The sequence below is a fragment of the Anoplopoma fimbria genome, chromosome 2, assembly GCF_027596085.1.
Source record: "Anoplopoma fimbria isolate UVic2021 breed Golden Eagle Sablefish chromosome 2, Afim_UVic_2022, whole genome shotgun sequence".
Lineage (NCBI taxonomy): Eukaryota > Metazoa > Chordata > Actinopteri > Perciformes > Anoplopomatidae > Anoplopoma > Anoplopoma fimbria.
The window spans coordinates 26,293,963-26,316,679 of NC_072450.1; the positions used below are offsets into that span (position 1 = coordinate 26,293,963).

A 22,717-nucleotide genomic window follows, 5' to 3' on the forward strand; every position below is an offset into this window, starting at 1 on the left:
ATGGCTGCAAGATATGACGGGGACGTAGCTACTGGCGTTAAAGACCATTGTGCAGGAGGATAGGGTATACTTTCAGCTACTGGAGAGTGAGTTCTTCACCCCTCCCTTAGGACAAGAGGCACTTGGCTGACCTCTGCTGTCTCTCAAACCAGAATCTTAATCACAGGGAACAAATTGCCGTGTTGGATTCACTTTTCTGCTCTTAGTGCCGAGAGTATAAGAGATGAAGAGCAAGCCTCGCTAAGCGCTTGTTAATGGTACCTTCTAATTACTCTGCGTTCTACTCCTCCTTCCATTTCAATTCGTTGATATGAGGTCAAGATTATTGCACTCTTTTTTTTTTTTTTTTTTTTTTTTTTTTTTTTTTTAAATGACAGAGTACTTAGAAAGCCCTTTTTAATTTAATGTCATCACGCGGAACAAACGGGGAGATAACAGCTGGTGATATGGTAAAATGCCAGCCTCTTTATTTGACTGACCTTACAGGCCGAATGCTTAAAAACACTACACCGCTTTGTGGAGCAGATTGGTCAGGGAGACAAATGGTGAAGTGCTTTTTCCCACCTCATCGTGGGGCCTCCAGGCCTTGAGAGGAAAGCTACAGCGGAAGGAAAACTTACGAGGGATTCCCATTTCCTGCCTGCGCTTAAAAACAGGCACGTGTGTGTGTGTGTGTATGTGTGTGTGTGTGTGAGTGTTAATGGTTGAGGAATCTAAGCAGCTGTCCTAAAGCCTGTCTGTGCGTAAAGGGGCCCATCGATGGGCTCTGAATCACAGAAACGGCAGAAGCCACACATGTAAATCCTCTCTACCTTTTGCTTCTTTGCTGACTACTTCAACATCCATCGCTGGGCCTCTTTCGCTCTCGCCATTGACCTCTGCACTCATTTGTTTCTTGTAATTTTTAAAGCTCCTGTCGTTCGCTGCAGATAGAAACATCCGCTAATGCCTCTGACATGTAAATGTAATGTAAATGCAAGAGGCAAGAGTGTGGGTGGAGGATATGAGTTACGCAGACATCACTGTCCATCATATCCATTACAGGGTTTTTAGCTGCTTCACGCCCGCTGGGAGCGTGGAGAAAAACTCTGACGCCATTAACCACCTCAAAGGTTTCGATCAAGCAGATGGGAGAATGTTTGTTTTGGCTTGACACCCCGGCCACTTTCTCACTTGGGATGGGGCTTTCGGGGCAGGAGGTGGGGTTGTGAAGAGGTGATCGAGGGTGGTAAGGGGGGTGGAGGTAGCAGTGAGTGAGGCTGCGGGAGCTACGGGTGTGCGATAAAGGGAGGGGGGGGAAAAAAGAGGAAAAAAAATAAAAAGAGTGATGCAGCCAACTGCCTGTCAGCGCTGTCCACTTGAGATGATTAATGGCCACAGGCTGTGATGGACAGAGCCAGAGAGAGAGAGGCTCCTGTTCAGTGAAATCACCAGTCAAGAAAAGGAGGGAGTAATGGGTGGGGGGGGGTGCGCGGGTGTAAAGACAAGTGTTTTAGCTCCTTCTACGCCAGCCAGAAAACCCCACACGTCGCACGGTCAGCAAAGGCTAGATCCATCCCAGTGTGACGCTCTTATTGTGAAGTGTAGATTCAGCTTAAGAGGGGCCACATGGTGTTCTATCGCTGCTTAAGAGTTATTTTAGGGGGAAATCCCTCCGTAGTCGATTTAGGCCCGTTAATAGCAATAAAGTGCTAAGCCGGACTTGTCTGTGTCATTAAGTTGCAATGGACTTGACGGGGCTGGGGAAAGATGTTCAGAATTAAGAGGAAGGAGTAAGAGGGAAGTAAGAGAGATAATGATTATAATGAAGACGTCTCATTGAGCTGCAGCTCTACAGTCAAACCCACTGTCAGTGGCTCAGCTCAGTGTGCTCCCATCAGTCAAGGGCCTTAATCCAAGATGGCATGCATGGACTTATTGTTGTTTGGTCCAAAGTGTCACATTTGTCATTCAAATTGTATTTTCCTTTACTTAAAAAAAAATATGTTATTACAAACTAGAAGAACAGGCTCAGCCCACTTATATTTTAACCCTCCCCCCGTGCACACACACACACACACACACAAACACACACACACACACACAACACACAAACACACACACACACACAAAAGAAAAAAACATGATTTGCGTACATTTTTTTAAAATAGCTCTGCCAGTGTTTCACATTTGAAGAAAAATAATTTTCCGTCCTGGTTGAGCTGGATATTTTTTTTGGGTGGTACTGGGAAGAGTGGCCTCCCAGCAGGACACGAGAGGAAGTTCCCTAACTGTAACCCTGAGACCGAGAGCTCTGTCCACACCAATTACACCATGAATGGGCTCTGGGGGATCCATGTATGCATTATATTACTCCCCCGGTCAGCCTCACACTGGCCCTCGTAACAGGCGGGCCCTCTGTACAAACACCACACTACAATAGGAACATTCTCTGGCTCTTTGATATGGCCTCATTTTCCTTTAGTTAACACCCCACAACTTCTGGAAAGTGGCAGCACCTGGTTGGTTTAGTAACAAAAGCATGAGGCATTGTGAGCACATTTGTCCATTTTAGATGGTGTCGGGTTTCGGGCCGAATGATTTCCAAATGCCTTTTGAACTGCCTCTTTGATGGACAACTATTACACAAGTCATGATATAGTTTTTATCTGCAATTGGGTGATCAACTTATTTCAACTATTTCTATATATTCTGACTCATTAGAGGTGCAATTCTCACAATCGATGCAGTTTTCAAGAACCTACAAGCGTGTTTTTCTTAGAGTGCACCAATAAAATGCAGTTAGGAAATGACATTTTGTCCTCTCTTGTCTTTCTCTCTGTCTCCATCCCCTTCCTCCTCCTTTGCCCCCCCCCTCTGTTTATTGTGCTACAGTTACAACCACTGAAACTTGATAACACCATGGGGGATAGGGGCGGCGGGCCGCACTGTGGCCCGCTCGGTGAGGCCGGGGGGAGGGGGAGGAGGAGGAGGGGTTGGATTAAGGGGCCTCCTGTCCTACACGGGATGATTAATGATCTCCAAAAAAAGCGGGGGCCAACCTTTTTTTTTGATTTGTGCAAACGACAAGGGAGTGACCGTCGCATGTCTGTATGTGTGAAAAGGGAGAAAGGAGAGGAACAACAAGGGGCAGACGGGGAAACCACAGTAGGAGACGAGGACAGACGGGGTGCCAGAGGGGAGGTTAAGGGAGGCAGAGACCAGCTCGCGTACAGACAAGGCCGTGCTCTTTTACTTCCCTTTAGAAAGCACTCTGTCAGCGGGCTGAAACTGACCGAGCTCACCAACCAGACAGAAAGATAATCAGGCAAACATACTTAAAGGCCGGCGCTGGCGGCAAAGGGCCCCGACTCTCAGGAAAGGGTGGGGACCCAAATGATACGCAGATTCCAACCGCTGCTTTCTAATCATTCCTCCAAGACAGACTCTAAAAGAAGATGCAAAACAATTCTCATTGGACGGATCGTTCCCTGCACTCGTTCCCTGATTTTGTGGTCACCGTGTTGATATATGCGAGGGCTGAGATTATCTTGGTAGCCTCCACCCTTTTACTGGCAAATTACAGCCCCGCCTGTGGGGAGCGAGTACATCTCTGGTGGTTATGCTCCTCTCTTTATTCAAAACAAAAGGAAATAGTAGCTTCAGATGTTTTTTTTAATGTGTGTGGGAGTGTGTTGGGAGATGTCAGATCAGAATCTTAATCCTTTTTTTCTATTTTTTTGTTTCCGTTACCAACCCAGACCGCTCTTTGTGTCCCTTCCTCTCTCTGTCTCTTCATCCCAACCCCCAATCCACTCCGCTTCCCTGTTATTTCCTCTGTCATTTAGCCAGACTGTTCCTCGGGCCTGGATTGCCACTGTGGCTGTCCATCTTTAATTACGACCATACTGTACAGGGATTTGAGTCTCTAAGCTGCAGAGCTGGGAGATTCTTAATCACCACGCGCCTAAGAAACGGACAAGCGGACAAGCGCAGGCCCCGAGCAGATTCATGCTTCGCAGCGAGGTCATCGGTCAGGGTAAAAATAACACGCACCTAGTGGTGGCTTCAGTGACACACATTTAGAAATACCATGAAAACCAAATAATATTATATTTCTACAAAAAGAGTAAGAAGGGGCCAGTCAGTTAAAACTCAAGTTGTTCTATAAAGAAGGTCTCGCTACACCATTAAAAGCATATGAGGCTGACACTAAAGCAGCAAGCTTTTTGATAGAGGAACTTTCTAAAAGGCAAAATGTGAAAACATGCCTAATGAACATTTTGGATGGATTTGGATTTCTGGATAGGGCAATGATGTAAAGAAACAATTTAACTCTTTTAATGAATAAAATTGTAGTGGAAAAAAAACCTAATAAATCTGATTTTTATTTATTTTATTAATCATAAAAGCAGAACAAAGGTGCGTGGACATACCCTAGATGAATACAATACAAGATAAACCAGGACTCAACAAATTTCCCAAACTTCTGCTATCTCTGCATATCTGCGTGTCTTGCTTCTCCATCTGTGTCCTGTGTGTGCTCTTAAAGCAAACACACCCCTTGTGATGGATGGTATGAAACACATTACAGCCCCCAGAGGAGCCCTACACCGGCACAATAGCCCTGAGCTCACTTCCAGAGCGGCTCTGCAGCAGTGTTCCGTAAGCCGCGCAGTAACGGAGACCTGAGTGCAAAGGGGCCTAATGGAAAACAAGACGCTTGATTTAAGGGGAGAAAGCGGACATGAAAGGCACAGTTAACTCTTTGTCGGTGACATTTTGGTTGATTTGGTTTGTTGTTTGGGGCACACGGATAGATAGATGTTTGGTCAGTTAACAATTTCTGATGGATGATTTTCATCTTCTGCAACCGCCCTTAAAACTTCAAGTTTCATGGTCCTTTTCCTGATGTGATATTCTGTTGTGTTACTTAGGCTCCTCAAAAAGTATTAAAAGCTTCTAGATGTTTTAAGCCGTGTTTTTCAGCAATATGCGCTGTTTTTTCTTTTCAACAGGGTATTTTTTTGTAGTTGATTAATTAAAGGGGTATGCTGCTGTTGATCTCATTTGAAGTCACTCTGCATTAAGAGCATCAGCTGAATCCTTGAAAGGTAAATGTATGACCCAGCGTCATGGATTCCAAAAGCCAAAAGTAATTAGCATTGATGGTAGACGGAATTTCCAAGATGAGTGCACCCCCGTAGAGTCCTCTCTCCTGTGCTTCCACATGTCCCTCCCTCTCCTCGGCTTATAGCAGCTGATGTCTCCCGTATTGATCAGTGGTGCTGGGCCCCAAATGGGACTCGTCAGCTGATGGCTTTATCTGTCAATTGATCCAAGCAGTTAGCTGTGTTATAAAGCTATCTAGAAGGGGAGACGGACACCCTCAGTGTTTCACCTGCCAGTGAAGACTTCACTGGCCCCTGCTTTTGACCAATGAGCTGTCACAGATGACCTCGTTATCACCTGAAGAATATGTTTTTATATCCCTCTATATTATATTAGTTCTAAATCTGCCTCTCGTTATCTGTCTCTCAGATCTCCCAGATCAGTTTTACCTGAGTTTCGAGCTAATCGAGTGGGGAAAAAAAGCTGAGCCTAACCTCCGTGGGTTTGTCTCAAGAATCTACAGTCGATGCCAACGCCCCTCCTTCTATTATGCGTACAACATGCCATTGTCATGTTGCTGTGACATATACATTCTTGACATTTATGCAAAGATCAGAGATGGCTGTTTACAAGGCCAAGCTATTGGGTTACTTTTCCTTCCAGTCCGATGTAAATATAGAGCAGAGGTCGTCCACTACGTTTGACCAACCAATTGTGACGCATAAATGCATTGGCTGATAAACTCTTATACACGTTCTGTTATAAAGTATGTTTGAAACCTGATGCATCACGGTTTAAAAAACTACATTAAAGAAGAGTGTTTGCACAGCATTTTGGTACTTAGCGTTAATAATATAGATGTTGTATTCAGATCTAGTTGACTATATACCTCTTAGTGTGTTCATGCGTGTTCTTAAGTAGTTCAACTTGTGGATAGAAAACAACTTTTATTGACCGGACTGTAACTCACAATACAGGCCTGTATCATCAGTGTTTATAACCACTGCACATGTCAACAAAGATTTGAACCTCCCCCACCCCTCTCTAAATGTCCTAACTCTCATCTGCAGTGTCGCCATTCTATCTACAAGCTTGCTCATAGATTTGATTTCTCCCCTAAATATTTTTTAGTCCAATCACATAACAGCTTGAGTCTTTTTAAAAGCCAGTTCAAATAAAAGATGGAGGGATGGGATAATTAAGGATGCATTGAAACACTCACAGCAGAACTGGATGCTATGACTGCTATTAGTGTTCAGCAAATATCAAACCCAAATCTTACAACAAATCTCAGAATTGTGCAACTGGTGTGAAAAAATGTTGTTCACACACTTAATGCATGTCTCTTGCATGAGCAATGCAACAGGTTTAGGTAGTTTGGTAGTTTGTGCGGAGGCGTACAGTCTACAGCAGTGAAAACTTTAGAAAAACACACCCTCCTTAGGTCAAGCGTTGTCAAATCAACCCCTCGTAGCAGGTCGGTGCAATGCAATAAAGGTTGTTTTATCTGTTAATCATAAAGTGAGTGTGCAGAATGCTGGCATCCCGGTAGCACACTCAAAGCGCTGTCCTTTGGCTAGTACAGTGCAAATTCATCAGCCACCCGCACAATTTCACTGGTCAACTAGATGTTAATGGAAGACAAACATTCCCCGATCGTGGTTGGTTACCTTCAAACATGGCTGCTGGGTGGAGGAACTAGACACTGCCTGAATCAGGCAGAAAACAGAGCATAAGGGGGTGAATGTATGTATTTCTTTAATTATATCCATAAAGTTTTCTATTAAATTGCAACATTTCATGGCCTGAAACTTGTATTGCTTGCATTATATTAAATATTTTTAGATTTCTTTTTTATTCACTAGCCTGGTCTTTCAGTGAAATCCACATCACATTTAACTATTTTTATTTTTTAGGATATTTGTTGTATATTCCTGTGAAGTAAATAAACAGGCATTCAGGGAATATATATATATATATATATATATATATATATATATATATATATATATATATCAGAAAACCCAAATGTCCCCATCTAAAATTCACCTGTCAGATGTCCTCTCCATTTCTGAGAATTTGAATTGAACGACCAGTCACCGCGAATAACCACGCAGCATAAGAGTCATCCACCATTCATCCGTCTCTCTCTCTGTCAGCTCCATATCAGCTGCTGTTGATTGGGGTCCAGTCAGTTGATCTGCTGGGGATCGAGGGGACTTGGGTTACAGTCGGAGAGGCCATCTCACTTTTCGCGCCATCCAACCTTTTCAACCCCCCCCCCCCCCATTTCACCAGGTGACCCATCTTCGTGACACATGGAGTAGGTGTCATGTTTCTCTTGTTTCTTTCTTTCACTCACTCCCTTTCTCTCTGTTCATCGCTCTTGCTCAGTTCAAAGACGCCGCCCTGTCAGGCTATCGAGGCGGGACAAACCATTTAGCAGCACTTTAAACACCATATAAACTGTATCAGTCTCGTCAGGGCAGAGATTCATTGCCGAATTCTACTTGACAGACCTCTAATCGTTTAATTCAAGTTCTAATAGTGTCGTTATTCTTAGTGTGCGAACCTCCCCAGCTCTGCTTCCGGTGAGATTTACAGCTTCTGGCTGTTTGGAGCCTCTGCAGTTTTGCAATGTTTTACGCCACATGCCGAAGCAGTTGACAGTGCACAGGAGACAGCTCCTTTAAAATACTGTCTGTCTGCTCGTCGTAATAATTCTTACTAAGAAGCTACTCTCGCTGCTTCCTGTGTAAATATAGTTTCAAGTGCCTTATCAGTCATTGAAGGTTTTTTTTTTTTTTTTTTTCCTTTTTGTATTTGTTTTTTTCGTTGAGACGGAATGAAAACCGTGAGACAAGAGTGACTGTTCCTTAAATATAAATATCGGTAATTTGTCTACAGAATTTGTCAGACTTAGTAAAGATTCTATTCTAGGTGGCGCAACAAAACAGTCTAAAACATAGGATTTTTTTTTCTCATATCAAAATAATACCTTGACGGTCACAAGTTTTATTCTCTATCTAATCAATAAAGCGTCTCTTAAATATTGTTGTGTGAAGAAACCCTTAATGTTTTATTGACCTGACATGTGACACCTTTGTCACTTATTCTCATAGAGCCTACACAGAACTTTGCTTTGTGTTTACCCCACATGTGTTAATCCCTTTATCGCACTGTTGGTGGTATCGTCACATCATGCCATGGCGTGACTCAATAATTGTCTTAATGTCTCTGCAGATGGATACATGTGACTTCACAGGGCCCTTTGGTATTTATTCTGCTGGTGTGTCTTTTTATTTTCAAGTGAAATCCTCTGTTTTCTTTGTGTTCCTACATGAAATTGACTTTAATGACATGACAGGAATGAAACCTATGCAGCCGCCGGTATAGCTCATATCGACCCACAATGCTGTATTGTAAACTTTATTAGACGACTGTCCCTCTCTTTCTATCTCTCTGTCTGCGTCTCTATCAGCTGTGGCTTAAGCGTCACGCTTAGAATAGCGATGTATCTATAGTGTAACGTTACATTTAACTTCCCTGAATGTGGAGGGTGCATATCTCAACACTTGATATGAATTGGTCGGCCATGCGAGTGGTGGCTCTGCCTGGACTAAAGATAGCAAGTTCCATACACTCGAGGCATTTTTACCATTTATGTCCCTGGCCGTGCATTAAAAATAAAACAAACCTGCCCCAGCAGAGAAGGGGCCCTGACAATATGCTGCCCCCGACGTACGAACACATAAACTAAACAGCCAGGAGGCTGCCCGATGTAAAGTAAACACTTAGCATGTGCAGTCCAGACACTTGTCTCTCCTGTCAGTGTCTGCCTGCCCCGCGTTAATAAAGGGTTTGGGCTGTTCTCTTATGACAGAATTCATAAATTGGAAGTGTCGGCGAAAGGCAGGAACTGCAGCACTCAAAGGCAGTTTGAAACACCAACAATAGTAGTACTCACTAGTGCAGTTTATGCCTTTTTAAATGATTTATCTTCTTATTTAAGACCAGAAAGTATACATGCTTACTGCTTTGGCATTAGAGTTTCTTACCAACAGTCGGTTTTATATGCTAAGCGAGTGTACTTCAACTGAACTGAGAAAGTGAAGTGCAGAGAGTGAGCTTCCTGGTTGGGTGTTACCTGGTGTGTGGATGTGGTGGTTGAGGTAGGGAGGAGGATGGTGTGGGTGTTCTGAAAGGACTCAGACGCTGCCACGAGGCCAGGGGCTGTTTGTGTTTGCTGACACCTTCCTTACAGCAGTAATCCAGTCTTTCTTCAGCTGGCTAGTAACTGCACCTCCCCCGCTCCTTTTTTTCCACTTCCTTCCATCCTTCCTTCCTCCATCCTAAAGGCTCCAAAAAAAGTATTTCTCTTTTTGCCTTCTTTTCTTGTCAAACTTTTTCATCTTTCTCTGTTCAACCCTCTCTATTCTTTTTTCACTGTTTTCCTGTCCTATGCGCTTTTTACATTGGCATTCGTGTCAACTAGTAAAAGAAGTAGAATGATCCAACGAACTAAACACCTGAATTAAAGCAGCCACAGACCATAGGATGATATGGAGTACCCTTTCTCTCCCTCTTCTTCTACTTGTCTGAGATCATCCGTAGAAGTTGGTGAAACCACACACCAGCCAATGCTCATTCAGTAAAAAGGCATTTCCTGTCTCTCGTCCGCTGGATGGCTGTCGCTCTGTCACTTAATTATTTAAAAAATGCCCATCATGTGAAGTCAGCGATATGCAATTCACCACAACTGTTGCCAGGGGCACCCTATTGATTTATTATAGAAGCCCCTTTAATGTGAACAGCTGTTTCCTACTAAAAATAGGTCAGGGGTCAGATAAAATGACCTTGTTTCTTTTTTTCCCCTCCCTTCCTCCCATTGAGATAGAAGGCTGGATGTGATGTGGGAAATGTGAATGTTTGATTCAGATGGACAGTCTGTCTCTGTCTGTTTGCTTTTGCTCAGCGCATGAGGCCACTGCAAGTGATTTTCATAAATTGTGTATGGTCTGATCAATGTCTGCAGCCTCTGAAAGGATGGCTAAAAGGCCTTTTACTGGATTACATCATATTGTACTGTATAATTGGGTTTGCATGAACGTGTTTTATTATCATTCTGTTCCGTGTTAATGGACAGATTTATTTTCCCATAATGTAAATGCTGTAAATGGTTTCTCTGCTGGGAAATCATCACAGGCATGAAATTTATCACGTACAAAGATATCGATTATCTGCACAAAATATCAGCTACATCACCACAATATCGAACCCTGTCCAAAGGTTTTAACCCCCGAAAGATCTGTATTGGTCAAAGCTTTCTCTCCCCCGTCAGACTCTCTATCTTTATCTCTTATCATTTGAAGTCTAGCCGTTTGAAGACAAGCCGTGTGGCTCTTGTGTTCACTGTGGAAGTCAGAGGAAGGACTTAGGGAGTGGTTCAGGGGCCCTCAGCCGCGGCACTTCCCACCAGAGTGACCCCTGACCCCTGGTGCCATTAATCACTAGGCTCCTGATGGCCTTGTCCCTGGGGGAAAATCAGTCCGGGGCAAAGGATGATGGGAGGTGAAGCCTGCAGCCAATTACAGATTGGCTCAGAACAGCCGAGTGGACAAATCGGGGCTTTGCAGGGAGATGAAATACCCAATAGTTGATAGCGTAGTTGATGCCTGCGTGGCCTAAAACCATGAAGTGGTCTTGGGACAGTGCTGAACGGTGTCTGTGGTCTTCTCTACACAAAAGTGAGGCTGAAATGGGATCAGCTACAACGGTGGAATAGAGTGCATAATAAAAGGGACTTTCAGGCAGAGGAGTTGTGCTGCTGCGATCAAAAGAAATGTTTTGGACCGGTCTAATTAAGCCTGTTAGAGCTAAATGTCTCCAGGGTTGGGGACGGAGCAGATGTTGGACACCAAAGGCAGGCTCTCAAATTAGGGAACTCTCCAGCTAACGGCCCACGTGTTGCTAATGTGATTTTTGGTCAATTACGATATTATCAAAGGGGCTTTCCCAGCGCTTTCACATGTGCTCGGGCAATGCTGAAATTTGAAACCTGGCTGATGTGAGCGTTGACTAATTAATGCTGTTTTAGGTTTCAAAAGCACCTCTGGTACATTTAAGATATATAGATAGCTGTTTGGTTTACGCTCTCAAACACTCAAAGTAGTCCCTTGTAAAAACGTACAATCCGATCCTGATTTGACAGCAGCCGCTGATAAAGGGCTGAATAAAAGCATAGGCGTGAATTAAAGCCTAGCTAACTGCTGGCCTGTCACTATGGGTGCCGTTGTGTCTCATTTGTTGTGCTCTCATTGTTCATGTCCGGGCCAGTATGAAAACATGGCTTCCTGCTGACCTGCAGTTTAATTCACACATCAATAACCCCTGGCTGATCTCTGACCCCTCTGGTTGTACTAATTGTTTGATGCAGGATTGATGTCCAACGCTGCATTAAATAACTGAAGAGGCGCCGGCAGCAAAGCATTCCTGGTGCTGTGACCCGCTGCGTGTTCTGGAAATGTGGCTTCTGCCCAGAGGTGTCTAGTGGAACATTGAATGCCACCCCACCTCTGAATAAAGCTCAGCTTATTTTAAGTCTATTAGGGATTTTGTAACCACATTTGAGATCCACTGGAGAGCAGGAGCTTTTTCAAATTGATTGTGCTAGTATTGCTAGCTGTGATTTATGTAGGCTTCACTTTTTACGTTTACATTGTTAAATTTGTTGCAACTAATTTTGAAAATGTATATCAATTAATGATTAGATTTCATTCTGATATAAAAAAATCTGAAAATATGTTAAAGTAAAAAAATATACTATTTTTAATATATATATATATATATATAAACAGTATAAAATTTATATATAACTATATATATTTAATTGGAGGGATTACGAATAATTTCACTTGCATGCAGACCCAATGTTTAACAGAATAATTTAATAATAAATCCTCCTGTCCTCTTGCTCTTGCTCTGTGCCTATCTAATCCAAGTGATCTGTAAAAGAAGCTGGCATCTTGGTAAAGGCCCTCTTGTTTTTCTTATTTGTTAATTGGCTCTGGAGATAAAATGGCTAATTTCTGCAGCTGAACAATACTGACCACATACAAAAGTGTGCTGTGTTGCTGTTGTCTTCTACATTCATTTTACAGAGTGAGAGGAGGTCTTACAAGTATGTTTGGGATTATAAATGTTTATTTTTTTTACACATCATTACCATCTAATGCAAGCCAATACCATCTTCAAATCTTAATTTACGTGAATGGAGGTGAACAGAAAAAACTTGATAAAGGAAAGGATTTTATTTGCAACGATGTTGTATGGGATTGCATTACATTTTACGAATGTGACAAATAAACTTGGTCCACTCTAGGTATTATATTTGGAACATGCATTTCTGTTATTTATCTGATATCTTGGCTTCCTGTAATTACTTGCTGGTCTGTGTTTGTATTTATAGAAATAAACTAAAGGTTCCCTGTTCTCTTTATCCTGCAACCCATCAAAGAAAAAAAAGAACTCGCTCACATCCCATTGCTACTTTGTTTAGATGCAGAATGAGGAAACTGTGGTGCCAAAGAGTGATTGTTCAATATCTCAGCATCATTGGCTTTCCCCTCCCCCCGTGAAGGCAACCACTGCTCCATAATGACATCTCTATAACAGGTTACGAGTCCCTCTCATCTCGCCCAAACACAGGTCCAGGCCTTTGTCTTTTAGAAATCTGCTTTATTTCTAGACAAACTTCAAGAGTGATTCTCAGTGAACACAACAGCAGAGAAAGCTTTAGTTGCGACACCTTAAACATAACGGCCGATATAAAGTAGTCCACTTAACATGTCGGAGCCACGGTGTCCCTGACCGAGCCGCCACACCTTCCTGATCTCCACAATTATGTAGGTCCATGTGTTCACCGCAGCCCCTTGCACATGGCTTAAAGACATGTTGCTAACTTAAGAAAATTAATCGGGGCTAATCTTCGTGGCCTGATCACACAGCTATTTTACACGGTCATTAATGAGTCTGATTGGGAGCAGCCTGTGGAGGGGCTGAAGGATTGGCCGGCATTAGCAGCGAGGGCAAATCTGTGCGACTCCCCCCCGCGCCGGGGCCCGGCAGCGCTAACAGCAGAGGGGTGTGGATTTACTCTGTACAATCCTCTAAATGAGCTTCATTATACTGGCCTATCCAGGAGCCCCCACCCACCGCTGCTCATGGATTAGCAGGTCGCCACAATCCCCAGTCCCCTCCTGCCGCTTCATGCGCACACTGTTGCACATTGCACTTTTTGATTCCGTTGCGAGCCAACCCCTCCTCCCTCTTCCCCCCACGCTCCCTGCAAGCCTCACTGCAGATAAGCTGTTGACAAGATTAATGCATCTGTATCAAAAGTCTAGAGCCGCTTTGCTTTGTGTTGTTTGCGAATCCCCTTTTCCAGGTCAAGCCAGATTGCCTTAACTGGGCTAATATGTTTTCAAGCCAAATTTAACAGGCGTGCAGGCAGACCCTTCTCTCACCAGCATCCTGACAGCACTTAGTACCAGTATGTAGAGGTCTGAGATGGTTCTGGGTGTTTCAGCATTGATTGGGGGATGAATGAATGCATTATTTAGACTTTCGCCCTGCTTTGTCATTTTCACCGTAGCAGCTTTAAATGTATTTTCTGTGTTAGGTGCCAATATGTCTGAGCAGGGGCGCACACACAAGAGAAATTGTCAGCATTATGGGTTCCGTTCCCATCGGGGTTGTCCATGTTAAAAATGCATGCACACGTGATACACGGATGCACTTCATCCACCATAAAGCATTCATTGTGCGTCACTAAGCCGTTGCAATTCGGATGTATGATTTATACTGTATTGATTTTATTTTATTGTTTTCCTCTCCTCCACAGGAACCCCAGTCAATCGTATCCCCATCATGGCCAAGCAGGTCCTGGATCTGTACATGCTGTACAAGCTGGTGACTGAGAAGGGAGGCCTGGTGGAGGTCATCAACAAGAAGATCTGGAGAGAAATCACAAAGGGACTCAACCTGCCTACCTCCATCACCAGCGCCGCTTTCACCCTGCGCACACAGTAAGTCTTTGCATCGGTGTTGCAAAAAAAAAGGAAAAACACAGCAAAGATTATTTGATTGGCTGCAGTAGCTATAAATTGTCCCAGTCTGACTATTGTTAATTTTATAAGCTCTAATTTAATTTGCGAGAACCAAATATAGAATCCCCAGTGTGTGAATCAAGCATCTACCTTATGCCATGAATATGTGGATTTCCGCGTGAGTTGGTATGAGCACGGTTGTCAATATTAACCCGTGATGTAGTGTTTATACACATTTGTTTTCCTCCACCAGGCCGCCTTTCACTCTTCACATTCAATCCCTCCGTCCATTACATCACACCTAGCCCCCATTGATTCCATAGATTTATTGATGTGATTTGGGTCAGAGTTCACAATGACTAAGGTGGGGTTTGACTGACAGATTGTACGGCAAGCCGCGATTAAATCGCTCCTGCTATCTCCGTGGAAATCCTCCCATAGATGTGACACCCCTCTATCCCGTCCACTGGTAGCGTGCCCTAATGAACCTTTATGTATTTTTAATGTTGGTGGGCTGCTGTGTGCAGCGTTGCTCCGTTGGCTCTATCTAATGGATGCTGCTCATAGCTTCTTATTGATCTGCTCTTCCACCATTATGCAGCCAGCACGCACAACACTGTATGTTCATTTTAGCCAATGCTCTTATGGGATGCAGAAAATACCAGAGCTGTGACTGTGCATACTTGTGGAGCCCCTGTGATGTCATCCAAGTATACGCTGCATACAAAGCATTCACATAATTGTCATACCAGGTGTCTCATTAAACAGAGTGCTTTTTCATGGACTTAGGTGAGAAGGTTACTGTCAGCTTTCTGGAGTAACTTGATTTCTTAGATGTCATGTGAACAGCGGGGGGGGGATCTTTAATCCGGGTCGGGGGTTTGAGACAAGAAAACACAATTAAAACAGCTAGAATTATGCTGGAGAAAATATATCTTTTTTTATTGGCCATGTGTATGCATGAAAGCAGGCTTTGTACATGTGTGAATGTGAATGACAGACATAATCCCTGAGACAACACTGCCAGAGACACTGACTGGCTTTTACAAACTAAACAAATCAGTGTTTTACACCTCAGTTTTTAAGAATATTTGTATAAATCTGAATTGCATCTTCCCGCCATAAAAATAATAAATAAGTTCATTATTATCACGCAACAGCATCTCTGATCATAATTCCACTTTAAATAAGACCACTTTGGTTCAAAGATACGATTGGGGTAGGGGAGAAATCAGTTTACGTATGGCTGACTGTAAACAGGTTTTACAGCAACTGGTTTACTGCAGTACATGTGAAAGCTTTCTCTGATTTCCTGCCTTCATTTCTTTCCTGATTCCTTGTCATTGGTCAGCTGTCATTTCAAAGGCAGAGATTACTATCCTTTAAATCTGCTGACAGCCCATATTATGTGCTTTTGTAATATATTAAAGGGGACTTATCATGCTCATTTTCAGGTTCATAGTTGTATTTGGGGTTTCTACTAGAACATATTTACATGCTTTAGTGCTAAAAAAAAAAAAAAACATCATTTTTTCTCATGCTGTCTTTCTGAATATACCTGTATTCACCCTCCGTCTGAAGTGCTCCGTTTTAGCGCCTGTCTCTTTAAGCTCCTTCACAAAAAGCCGTGTCTGCTGTGATAAAGGCTGGAGGGAAAAACATGTCACATCTTTGCAAAGGTAGTTCTCAAGCCACGAGGGAAGATACTCAGATGGGGAGGGTGTTATTGTAATACGCCTTCATGTGACATAGGAAGGGGGGCCAAATCTAAATGGCTTGTTGAATCACATGTTTTCTGATCTACACAGACCACAAAAAAATGGACTGGGTTGTCTTACTTCACAGTTTGTTGGTTGGTAGACACTCCAGATAACTTAATGAATGTACACAAGCACTGAAGGAGTTCTTCATAATATGTCCCCTTTTAAAGCAAATATTTGTAAGAATGTTACAGTTTTCATGCCAAATCCTCAATAATATTTTTTGATTTTGATTTAGTTGGATCTGGTTGTGTTTGTGTTTCTGAGCTGGATAAAGCCAATAAGTCTGGTAATGCTAATACTTGCCATCTGAACGTTTCCGTGGTGATCTGATGCTTTGTGTCCGTGTGTTCTCCTCTAAAGGTACATGAAATACCTGTACCCGTTTGAGTGCGAGAGGAAAGGCCTCAGCTCCCCCGGTGAGCTCCAAGCCGCCATCGACAGTAACCGACGCGAGGGCCGTCGTCCCAGCTACAGCAGCAGCCTCTTCCGCTTCTCTCCCTCTCCCAGCACGGCTCCCCACATCCTCTCGCCTCCCAAGATGCACCTTTCGGCTCTTGGGGCTGGGGCCTCGGGGGCCCTCAACGGCCTGCATGCCTTACCGGGACACTCTTTGAAGAAAGGTAGGAACCACACAGTCCACGACGCTTGAATACAACCTCTAGCGACAGCAGAGACCGTAACCTCCATTACCGACACGGGTTTTAAGCCACTTAGTATAATACATGTTGTTGTTTTTTTTTTTAAATGACAGAGATTCATGGCAGCAAATGGAGGAAGATAATCTTTATTTCACAAATTAAAATGAGGGGAAAACAAGTACGTGGTATTTGGGAATTACCATCTAAAACAGGTTAAATAAAACTGTGTAGATGTTTTCCACAGAGAATGTAGCCGGGTTGGATTGAACTGGAGAGTTCCTGTTACAGATGTGCTGAGACTTTGAAGTATTCATAGGGAGATACTGCCCTCTATCGCACTTTAGATAAAATACAAGTGAATGAAACGGGAGTTACAGATGAGGTTTTAATGATTTAAGGAGTCCTATTTTTCAGTACCAGCAAAACATTTTAAAATACATTATACCCTGACACTAGACCAAAATAGTTTTCATCCGAGCACCTGCTCCCTTTTTGTCAAATGTGTGTGAATGTGTGCGTATTGGTGTGACGGTGTGTGCGCATGCAGGAATGTTGGCATGTGAGTGTGCTGTTACATTTGCGTATTACATTCCCGTAACATGTCATGTTCCATCCTTCTGCTGTATCTCGGCGTGTGTGTGTGTGCGTGCGTGTGTGTGTGTGTGCGTGCGTGTGTGTTTGTGCATTTTTTTTGTCTTTTTGTATGACTTTGTGAGTGTGTGCATGCCTGTTTGTGTGTGTGTGTGTGTAGTCCATCCAGGTGTTTTAAGAGTCCACGTGTCAACCATTTTTGCCTCAGGCTGCTGAGAGCCCTCATCTTTACTACTGATTAATAACACGGTTCCCACGCTGGGGGGGACACTTTATGAAGGCTTCAGTCCACATCAGTGGGATCCTGTTGATAACTGTCATTACCCTGCTGTCTTATCTGATCAGTCACTTTGACTTGGCTGGAATGTGACTCTGCTGCGGTCCCAGCCGGTATCCGTGGTTTGACTTGTGTAATGCACTCAAATCAGATGGCACGAGGTTTGACTGATGCAGTCACTATGGATGTGAAACTGCTTTACATATTCAAAACCAGCTTTGTTTTGTTTTTATTTAAATGGATGGATCTAGAAGTGGGAATCTGGGAAGTTTGTTCTGTGCTAGTGGTCTTTGTAGTCTGTCACAACTAAAATCACTTGGAGTCAAATAAGAATGTAAATGTAGTCTTGGAGTCTTAACACACCGTTCTTGTCTTCATTGATATGCAACCTTTCTTCTTGCCAAAAACATACCTGAGGTCTGCGTGATTTCTCAATTTTCTGTCGAGTTGAAATAGGGATTTACTTACAATCTGACACACATTAAACTAGCTGGACTAACGGATCCGTTACAATTCATTAAACCAACCTTCCCCTTTTCTCGCTGTCTTCCAGATGACATGATCCCGTCCATCATGGCGAGACCCTCCATGGCGCTGGCCCTGGGCCACCAACAGGTGGCAAGAGCCGCCACTCTGGAGCAGCTCAGAGAGAAGCTGGAGACCGGAGGCGAGGGGCCAGAGAGGAAGATGGCCCGCCTGGCGGAGGAGCAGCAGCGCCTGATGCAGCAGGCTTTCCAACACAACCTGCTGGCCATGGCTTCCCAAATGCCCATGAACCTGCGCCTGGGAGCCCCCACCATCACCACCCGAGGTCAGTGCTGACGAGCTTGTCAAAATACTGTTAAAAGAACCAAGATGTGACGGAAGTACAGTGCGTTTACGTTGAGTCAAAAGAGGAACTTATTATTAGGCGAGTAGTCACATTTTGTTTCAACCATGTCAAAGTATCTAAATTAAAGACAAATGCAAAATATTTGATTGCATAAGTATTTGGTCAGTTGAAATCAGCATTTAGTTGATTTTAAATTGGTCATGTGACTACACTAAAAAAAGATTTCTGTCTCTTCAGATGAGAAGCAGCAGGACATGTCTCTGAGCATCTCAACCAATGGAAATGCCAGCATCACTGTCTCAGTGGAAGTCAATGGCACCATCTACTCAGGTTTGTTTGGGGGGAATTTATATTTATTATTATTATAAATAAAAACATATCATAAATTAATAGTAATAATGTGGTAAATCCTTCACTTTCCCCTTGTATTGATAAAGGCACCATGCTTATTTTATGATTTCTGCCATTTTCCTACAGGAACCCTGTTTGCCCAGAAGTCTGGTGGGGCCCCGGGGCCCGCTGTGTCGGCAGCTGCTGCTGCCTCAGCCTCCCCTGCTGGAGCCAGCACTAGCTTTGGCTTCTCTGCACCTATGGCTCAGACCCTCAGCCCCACGTCCTCCTCCTCCTCCAAGGGACCCGGCTCCGCCGAGCCGGCCCCCAGTGGTTCCCCTTAACTCGGGGCAGCCCTTTGTACCTGCTCCCCAAGGCCTCTCTTCCAGCGGGAGGCCCAGCAAGAATATACAGTACAATGAGAAACAGATAAGAATAACGAACTGTTGCACAACAAATACCTCATCAACCCTGTCAACCTCTTGGCTGTCCAATCATGAACACAGAGCTCAAGAATATTCTATGACAGCACGTGCCCAAACGCACAGCTATGCATTTTACTGAACACACAAACACATACACGCACTACACTACAAACACACACTATTCTACACACGCACACACACACACACACACACACACTCACACAATCTACACACACGTGTTAATCCTAATGTACATGCTAAACACAATCAGCTCAGCCAAAACCCACTGACAGGTGTAGTCACAACTGAACTTGAAAAGATTTATCTTAGAACATTTTGTTTGTTTGTTGCCATTTTGTCTTTTTTTTTTTTTTTTTTTTTTTTTGATTTTGTGTTTTTAGGATGAGTTTTGTTTTTAGTTTTCTCTTTTTACATACCTCAAATCAAGTAACCTGCAGTGGTGTCTTTACCTCAGGAGCTGTAGTATATTTAACCTGAATCAACTTTATTTTTATATTCTTTTTTTTTTTTCGACCTAGTTGCAATCAGGGGAAGTCGGGTAACTCTCGCCAGTGGAACCTCGCTTACAGAGCACCCACCTCGTAGTGTCAGGCCTCCCAACCCGGGCTGCTCGTGTTTCTTCAACACACTGTAGACTCAACTCAAAAAGGTGAACGATCAGATGCTGTGGATCAGCACGTAACAAACCTAGTTTCAGATCTCGATCATGTCGAGTCCATGATATAGGTGGGAAGGTTCATAATGTACGTAAACCTCCCAATGTGGACTGTAAACTCTCACACTAGCAATGCACAGGAATTTTATGTCCATCTTAAAATTCAGCTCATTGCAGAACAGCACAAACTGTCCTTACAAACAGGTAGCGCACAAAGTCGGGGGAACAGCAACTCTAATCAACCCGCAGCAGGCCGATCAGACCCTGAGCTCGTTTCTCCAGCCGGCTCCTGTCTATATTACTGAGAGGTAGTTCAGAATCAGGTGTGAGCTTGTTGTTGCCTCCCCCCTCCCTCCCCCCAATCCTTCATCTAGCCACAGAGCTGAATGTCAATCTGACATCGGCGGCGTTCGATGCACCGTTTCTCAGGCGTCATACGGGCCCCTTTCTGCTCTGGAGGGCGTCTCTCTCAGGAAGCAACGTGACAACTGTGCAAGGAATCGCTGTTGATTATAAAGAAGAAAGGATTCGAAACCTGAAGAATGCACAAGTCTACACGACTGTTCGAGAAATACCTCATCAGACTCTCCCAAAGGAGAGCTACACTACATACCTCACGGCTGCGAAGCCATCAAGACTTGACGCCACATCCCGCCTGTGACGGAAATCGTACCTGAACTGAAACTGACGTGAACGTACTGACACACCGCTGGTGGTTTTTGGGGACAAACAGAACTGGGATGGGGCTTGCTATCTCTCTCCTCCTGTGTTCACTTGTATAACTTGTTTTATGCTTTCTTCTGTTTCTTTTCTTTTTTTTTTTCCTTTTGGTTCCTCAAGTTGTCTGAGAAGAGTGATATATCTGCATTTTGTTTTTGTTTTTTCAGGGAAGAGGAAAAGTATAGTTAGTTCCTCGCGGACACGTGTAGATTTGTAGGATTGTCAACAGGTTTCGAGGTTGCGGGGGGAGGGGGGGGGGTCAAAGACGGGAAAAAAAACAATCGACCATATTTACCTTAAACTTGACTGCGAGCTTCTAAGTAGCAGTCGACGCCTCTTTTTTTCCATGACAGCGGCGAAATGATATGCATGTGTACAATCATGTGACCAGCGTTTTAACACCCTAATCTCCTGGTCCACGTTAGCCTCTGGTTATTGCACAGCTAGATACCAAAGACTAGCCAGGTCGCTCCTCTTGATTGATCCCTCGTACAATCCTGCCTGCTGTGGGGCACAGCAAGGCGTTTTTAAGGTCTGTTTTGGACTGCAAAAAGAATCTAAACATCTAATCTCATTTTATCTGATTTTGAGTTTTTCCTGAAAACAAGTGAAAATAAGATGAATCCCCATGTTTTGCATTTTAAGGCATGACTCTACAGTGGAAATAAGTACATTTATAAATGGAACCTCAAAATCTGATAACGTAACATGTACAGACATTTTTTGTTAGCAGATATTAACGTAATTTAATCCTTTACATTTATGGGCTCTAGGTTTTGTTTATTCTTTGCTTTTTTTAACACAACACCTGAAGTGGACACATGCCCTCTCAGCCAGTGCGCTCAAGGGTCTGCCCCCTTTATTAAAACAGACGGATAATCCAGTAACAGTTGAACTAGCCCTCCACTTATATGGCATTTTTCTCCCTTTTTAAAGTAAACTTTTAAGCATTTTGAAGAAACCACAAAGGATGACAATGAATTTTCTAGCTTTATCTTTGTTGAATGTGAGGCATTTTATCTGTTTAGAAACCTCTCTAAGCCCAGTGTGAACCCAGGTGGGCAGCCTTGTTGCTTTTACTAGACTGTATTTTAGCCATTACATGTCAGGTTTTGCAGTGCAGATCTCAGTTTTGGGACTTTGAGGACAGTGCCGGAAGTCCTTTTTTGGTATACCCTTCAGAACCCTGCATGTCACATAAATGTATTTTATAAAAAAGCTGAGAACTATAGACGCTGCCTTAAAGTAGTTGCTGGCGAGATCCGGCCGGCTGATGCAGTTTTACTCAACAGGTCGGGGAAATTGTCTTTCTCTCCGAGCTTAATCCTTTGGAGAGTAATCACTTTTTATTTTAGCGAACACTTCAATCAGACGTCAAGACACCAGTTATCATTCATGCTGTTGGTAACAACTGAGTTTGGCTATTTATTTGTGTGTGCGTGTGCGTGTGTGTGTGTGTGTGTGTTTTCATCCTGGTGGACCTTGTTTTCAGTACCAGTTCAGATTAACCCTTTAGGCTGCGTTACTGAAACCTTTTATTGTTTCTTAGTCCAGGCGTTCTGTTTCATCTGCTCAGTCAAAGCAATGACTGTTTGATAGTGTAGCTTCACTGCCTTTGTGTGTGTATGTGTGTGTTTGTGTGTGTGAGTGTGTGAGAGAGTGTGTGTGTGTATGAGTGCAAGCAGGTTCAGTACATGGTTGCAGTTCTACCATGCATACAACTGTAATGGCATTAGGTATACTACAGGTGGCGCCACTGTCACATTTATCACAGGAGAAGGCGGTCGCTCAAATTCATAAGTCTGGATGATATTTTACTTAAATGGGTGAAGTTCTCTCCGCATCAACCTTCTTTACATTCATGCAGTTTTCCATATTGTTCACTGGGGACTTCCCTTTACACCCACAGTCGTCTCCTGCTGTTGAATGGCACTTTGCTGTTCGTCGTTTAGGGAGTGGAAAGAATTGAGGGTTGGTCATTCACTTCTCCAGTCTAGTTCCTCATGTCACCTCACAAACCTCCAAGCTCTTTTCACCTGATTTGCTGTGTGGATGAGAGTATATATATATATATATATATATATATATTTTATATGAATGATGTGTTGTTCCTGTGAGCCTGCATCCGTGTGCGTGCGTCTATTAGAGACTGCCCCCTACCTCGTCATACCACAATACCTCAGGGCAGTGGGCCGCAGTCACTGTTGCGTTCGATATTGAAGCTGCGTTGGGGGACGAGTGCTGACGGAAGCCGCCGTCACTTCGCT

General features: G+C 43.6%; 1 protein-coding gene across 4 annotated transcripts in view; it reads left to right on the top strand.

Moving 5' to 3' along the window:
• The window catches only part of LOC129098981 (AT-rich interactive domain-containing protein 3B-like), a 45,332-nt gene extending 25,248 nt beyond the window's left edge, over nucleotides 1–20,084 (top strand). For all 4 annotated transcript variants that reach the window (XM_054608152.1, XM_054608128.1, XM_054608136.1 and 1 more), the window contains exons 5-9: nucleotides 13,994–14,177; nucleotides 16,322–16,581; nucleotides 18,021–18,278; nucleotides 18,537–18,629; nucleotides 18,777–20,084. In XM_054608152.1, the coding sequence (XP_054464127.1) occupies nucleotides 13,994–14,177; nucleotides 16,322–16,581; nucleotides 18,021–18,278; nucleotides 18,537–18,629; nucleotides 18,777–18,973 (992 nt within the window). In that variant the 3' untranslated portion in view covers nucleotides 18,974–20,084. The remainder of the gene's footprint in view (nucleotides 1–13,993; nucleotides 14,178–16,321; nucleotides 16,582–18,020; nucleotides 18,279–18,536; nucleotides 18,630–18,776) is intronic.
• Nucleotides 20,085–22,717: the final 2,633 nt, after the last annotated feature.